Source organism: Sebastes fasciatus, chromosome 18 (assembly GCF_043250625.1).
Source record: "Sebastes fasciatus isolate fSebFas1 chromosome 18, fSebFas1.pri, whole genome shotgun sequence".
In the NCBI taxonomy this organism is placed as follows: Eukaryota; Metazoa; Chordata; class Actinopteri; order Perciformes; family Sebastidae; genus Sebastes; species Sebastes fasciatus.
In genome coordinates this window covers 19,826,130-19,832,129 of record NC_133812.1, presented here as the reverse complement: position 1 = coordinate 19,832,129, position 6,000 = coordinate 19,826,130, and the positions used below count along the sequence as shown (strand labels likewise).

General features: G+C 41.0%; 1 protein-coding gene across 6 annotated transcripts in view; it reads right to left on the bottom strand.

Moving 5' to 3' along the window:
- Positions 1-551: 551 nt before the first annotated feature.
- Positions 552-6,000, bottom strand: part of LOC141756308 (rho-associated protein kinase 2-like) — a 32,516-nt gene continuing 27,067 nt past the window's right edge. For 2 of the 6 annotated variants that reach the window (XM_074615937.1, XM_074615939.1), the window contains 6 exons: positions 5,686-5,753; positions 5,488-5,576; positions 4,726-4,804; positions 4,315-4,582; positions 3,933-4,206; positions 552-1,197 (listed from right to left, as the gene is read on the bottom strand). In XM_074615937.1, coding sequence (XP_074472038.1) covers positions 1,194-1,197; positions 3,933-4,206; positions 4,315-4,582; positions 4,726-4,804; positions 5,488-5,576; positions 5,686-5,753 — 782 coding nt within the window. In that variant the 3' untranslated portion in view covers positions 552-1,193. Of the gene's footprint in view, positions 1,198-2,366; positions 2,584-2,774; positions 2,859-3,932; positions 4,207-4,314; positions 4,583-4,725; positions 4,805-5,487; positions 5,577-5,685; positions 5,754-6,000 lie in introns of those variants that run through there. The other 4 variants (XM_074615935.1, XM_074615940.1, XM_074615936.1 and 1 more) reach the window with 3 other exon arrangements.

Here is a 6,000-nt window from a genome sequence, read left to right as displayed (position 1 = left end):
AGTATATCATACACACTAATAATTAAGGCAACAAATTAAACAAACATGATATATAACATGTTTATTAGTGAGCTTTAGAGGCGCTGGTAGGCAGACGTTCTGTCGTTATGCTAAACTAACCTAACCGACTGCTGCTTTAAAAGTGGCATCAATTTTCTCACCTAACTCTCACCAAGAAAACAAATAAATGTATTTCCAAACCTGTCGACCAATTCTTTTCACAATGATTAAATTCAAACACCTCGTTCACTGATACCACACTAATAATAATAATTCAGGTGCAGTGCATCATGGGAACATGTGGGTGGAGAAAACAAATTCAAACCCCAGTTTCCCCCCCAAAACCAGACAAACTCATTCAACTTGATTTTATCTGTAAACATTTAGTTCATCTACTGCTTCATTCAGCATCTACATTAAACTGGAGGCGTGAAATTCAGACTAAAAGGTTACAAATAAGACACCAAGACACAAAATAAATCATTGTCATGCTTTTTTTATATTGAGACAAATCCTACATGTTTAACTTTAAACAATGAATGAAACATGAATTATTTGTTTCCAGGGTAATTTATTTGAATTTGTCATTAACGGCGAGAAGAAAAACACATCGTTTCTGTTCAATTCACATTATTGTGTCTCATGTTGTGATGGATCTACTTTGTGTAATGAAAACTGCATTCATTTACAGAGACAAGCATATACTGTATAATGTGCTGCTGACTTATATCCATAAAAATAAATCATACTATGAGCTACACTTTCTGTGTTACACAATACACAAACAGACCTCTTGATCCTATTTACAAAATGTTCACGCACACATGCCTAACACCTCACAAACACAAATCCATGTGAGTCGCCGCATCTGACAGAATAAAATGTCCATGTTTTTGTCAGGATGGTTATATTAATAATAATAATAATAAGGCAGTTTTAATCACAGAGTGAGTTATTTTTTGGTACTTTTCTTTAGATGAAGTCTCACTCTAATATGAATGCTCATTTTTCTTCTTGTTAAAATGACAAAAGGCAGCTCCGGTTCTCATGGCGACGGCCACTTTCTGTCCATGATTAGTGTTTTTTTTTTTTTCCAGTCTACTTCCCTGAAAAAATAACACACGTAGGCACTGCGTCCAGACGGCGGTCATTAATCCACAAAGATGAAAATACACATCTTTGATCAGCCAGGGTTAACTGTGAAAAGAGAGAGAGAGAGAGAGAGAGAGAGAGAGAGAATGATGTGAGAACCTGGGATGCTACCAACAGAATGGCTGCACTTCAAAGGCACGCCCACACAAAATCCACACATATTAAACGAGGACGCTGTCCAGCAGCCACACAATGCATGAGGAAAATGCATAAAAAGCAGACAGATATATGGGAATAATCTGAGTCTGCATGTTTGCAAGATGTGAAATATTTCAGCACATTATTTGCTTTTATTGCTGAGAGTTTGAGGAGAGGAGATTCACACCACTCATGTCTGTACAGTATATATGAAACTACAGCCAGCAGGTGGTAAGCTTAGCATAAAGACTGGAAACAGCTAGCCTGGCTCTGGCCAAGGTTATTTTGGATATTATTATCATTATATTTTATAATGCTTTGTTTGGGTGAGCTACAGAGGTGCTGGTAGGCGGATTTTGTTACCTTCGGACAAGGGCTCGAAATTAACCTTTTCCCTCAGTGTCCTGCAACCTTTCCAGACTTAACAACCAATGACCCAAATTGAAGTTCTTTTTCTTCATTCTACATAATATATAGTTTTATTATAAACAATTTATGACAAACTATGCGAGTTAAATCACATCACTTCATTGACTCACTCTGGTCCGCCATGGAAGTTCTGCTAGTTGTCTCCTTCACTTTTATCTAAATAAAAACTTTAAATCACCCTATAGGTGTTTGGCCACAATCAGTTTTCATTATTCTTTTAGTCATTGGTTCATTTACTGTTTCTTGTTTATTTCTAACAGTTTGATTGATAAATGCATCACTGCAAACTGCAGTGCAAAAATGCAAATGCTGTTTGTGATGGAAATTGACATACACACACTTTGAATATATCTCACAGAAATTTCAAAATAGTATCAATAATCTTTCCATTTTATTCTAAATTGTTTGTCGTTTGTAAAGTCAGTTTAAATAATAGCGTGGCTTAACTCGCTAATGTTGGTAAAAAACAACCGTGATGCATAAAATAATTTAATTTGTAATGTCCCCGGGACGACGGGACGTCCTTAATTTCGAGCGCTGCTTTGGACCGAGCCAGGCTAAGCTAACTGGCTGCTGCTCCATATTTAACGTACAGATGTGAGTGGTATCGTCACGTACTGTCAACCTATTCTTGTAGCAACAATGAAGTTCTCCACTCAAAATGTAAATTCAGAAATCACACAAAAACCAAAACATGCCTCTGGCCACATTAAGGCCTCGTACTGACTGCAACCACACATGCAGCGGTCCAGTTACCCTCCGTCCCCACTCTGTCACTTCCTTCAGAAGAACAGATCATCATCATCATCATTATCGACATCATCCAACTGCCAATTCCAGTCTTTCAGGCCAAACTCAAGCAATCTGAAACGGTAACGAGGTTCATCGTGGAGTACTTCATGAACTGCTGGGGCAATACATGCCCGGTTCAGCAGGGGGCGGCGTGGAGCTGTGAGTAGTTAACTGAGCTGGTTATGACGAGGGGAGTGTTAATGGACATGACAGCACAGCGTTTACGGCGGGGCGGGGCGGGCGCGACAAGCTCTGCTACTTACAGTCTCCCAGCATGAGAGATGTTAGAATGGTGGGGGTCAGAGGTCAAAGGTCAGTGGAGGATGATACGGAGCATGGGGCCAGCGCTGAGGAATGAGAGCCAGTTAGGTTGTGACTGAGAGAGAGCAAACTTTGAGTATGTGGTGTCTTAATCAATCACAGAAAACAAGACAGTTACAGTTAGTGACTCCCGTAATGGCTTCCTACTCAGTTAGGTGGCGACTATTAACGCTGTGTGAGAAGGCGTGTTGGAGCTTTAATGCTTCAGAAAGCGTTATGAAAATGATTCAGGAGTCTGGTTTATAGCAAGACATCCACACAACACAGACAACAAAGGAAAGCTAGTTGTTTTGGTTACGATTCAGTTTTCTTAAACCTCAATTTACTGAAAAAAACATGGATTTTTTTTGTAAGATTTGCTCATTTTCACCCTGATTTCTTTGTCCCATTCACCCAAAAGTCATGTTTCCTACTGCAAAACGACACTCATCACTACAGTTTACAGTAAATTAAGTTCTCTTGTGACACTGACAGGAAATGGCGAGAAAAAAATGCTGCAAAACACAAATTAATTTGCAGATTAGCACCAGAGTCCAAAAGTAAATAGATTTAAAATTACCATTTGCGGGTTGAATGGTATCTTTAAAATAACAATATGAGAATTTCAACAAAAAATTCTGCATTGTAGATTTTTCGTTGCGCGTTTCTTAACAAAGACGGATACATTTCTGGAGTTTTAATATATGAAATAAAAAAAAAAATCAAGAAAAAAGGTGCCAGAACACTAAATAGATGCTCCCAAAAAGTACAGTTATAACGTTTTGACATTACGTCTTCATCAGGTGTTGAAACGTCACACAGCAGCTGTACTCATTAAACCTTTACTTGGGAACATCTTCTCAGTGTGCAGGTGGCTTTTTTCTTGATATTGCTTTTGCCTTTTTTCCAACATACCTGATAAAATATTGGGACGCCAATACACTATTTTGTGGTTTAAATAAAACACTGAAAGAACATAATAATAACTTGAGAACAAGATAGTCATATTTAAGTCATTACAGTCACATAAAAAATACCACAGAAACAAACTGAGCTTTAATATGGGTGAAAAAATCTAAATATTATTTTCTGTATGCGGTAAAACCTTCCCCAGTCCTCACCTGGTTTTCCCTGATGACTGTCTGCTGGGCTGGATCTTGATGGCTCCGCGATGGCTCGTCATAAGAGGCGAACCCCTGGGTGAATGTCGCGGGGAGGGCCGCGGAGAGGAGCGCGATGTCTTCTCAGGAGGGATGTTTTGTGCTGCGGAGGGAGGACTCATGGTCGGGTGTTTCCTCGGGATGCGTTTGAGGAGGTGGCTGACCCAGCGCTGCTGCTCCTCCTGGGAGTTAGTCAGCAGAAGCAAGTCTTTGGCGGTGGATATGTCGTAGTTCACTGGAAAAAAGAAAGGGATTTTAAACCAATTAGAAACAGGAGTTCTGTGGTTTTAACATCAGCCACGTATCATCATCATCACACAGGGGGCCGCCTGAGCGTACTGACCCTTGCAGGGCGAGATAACTTCCTCCTTCCTGTCCAGGTGATCTTTGTGGCACTTGGTGTGGCAGCGGCGGCACTCGAGGGCCGGCGGGGGCTTGAAAACGTTCCACAGGGGCCGAGTGCACGCCTCGCAGCTGGATGGGAAGTGGTACATAGTGAGGATGAACTCGTGGCCCTTGTGGCTGATGTAGGAGGGACGATCGGCGTACGTCGCGGGCTCCACCGCAGACTCCTGATCACGTTTAATCTCGCCTTCGTTGGCGTACAGGATCTGGGGAAAGAAAAGAAAGGGATTTTTATTTGAGGATTTATTGCGGCAGACAGTTGAATTGAGAACTTGATTTATTCTGACAGTCTGAACGGAGGGAGAGGGGAAAGAGAGAGACGGCAACAGGAAGTGTCCGAGCTCATTACCTGGAATATCCTTGGTATTTCTTTGGCATCTGCACGGTACACATCAGTATGAGTGACTGGTCGGACATGAAACAGCTTACTGTAGGAGGGAGAGAGATGGAAGCGTTAAGAAGTAGAACCAATAATAAGTGTAATTAATAAGTGTACAAAAATATAATGCGTAGCAGCAGATTTCAGTTATTTCTGCTTCCACTGTTCTCCTCATTTTTCCTCCTCTGGTTGCAGAGAGAAGTCTGATTGTATAGAAGTCTACGAGAAAAAGTCTTCAATACAGCATGATGTTCATTTAGTAAATGATGGTCCCATTTAGAGTCAAATAGACCATAAAGCAGGGGATGCTTTAGGGCGTGGCTACCTTGTGATTGACAGGTCGCTACCACGGCGTTGTCCGGTCTGGGAGTTGTTTATGTTTTCGTTTTCCAACTTTAACCCTTTCACAGTGTGTTTTCAGTTCATGAAAGTTAATTTTGACATTTTGGTCGCCTAAAAATGTCTTATTCAGCGTTCGGTTGTACTTAGCTCCACCCTCTCGTGTCACTTCTGGTTGCAAAAAGCCAAAATGCCGACGGCCAAAATGCCAAACTCGAGGTTTCAAAACAGCAGTCCACAAACCAAAGGGTGACGTCACGGTGACTACGTCCACTTCTTATATACAGTCTGTAATAACAACTCAAATAACTACTGTTTAAAAAGTGCTCTATTCATAAATTTGATTATTCATTTTTGGTATTGCATGTTCAAACCCAGCTTTAAATGACTCACTCGATGTCCAGGGTCATGAAAGGGTTGGCCTGCTCTCGGTCCAGCTCGCTGTTGTAGAACAGGATCTTCTTACTGCTCACAACTATATACTTTTAAAGGAAAGGGAAACGAGGGGTTAGAGGGGGGAAAATCACCTCATGGTGATTACTAAGAAAACAAATCTGTACACATGAGATATAGCGGTGGACTTTTCTTTACTTTTTTGTCCCAGCCGAACCGCTTTGTGTTCTTGGCAGGAAGTGAAATCCAGCCCTCCAGCCTGGAGTCTAAGGGTGCAGAGAAAAAAAACAGGAAGATGTTAACACAAAGAAGGAGAAGTGCCTTTAATCATGTGAACCACTTAAAAAGAACACCTTGACATTTTGAAATGGCGGCATTTGGTGGCATTTTCTTTAAACAGAAGCCTCATCACTTGGAGAGGTAATGATTCCTCGCTAAAAACCAAAGGGCAAGTGGCACGAAGCTTTGCTACTTGGTTTTCAACAACAGACTACAGTGTTCAGTGGGAGCTAG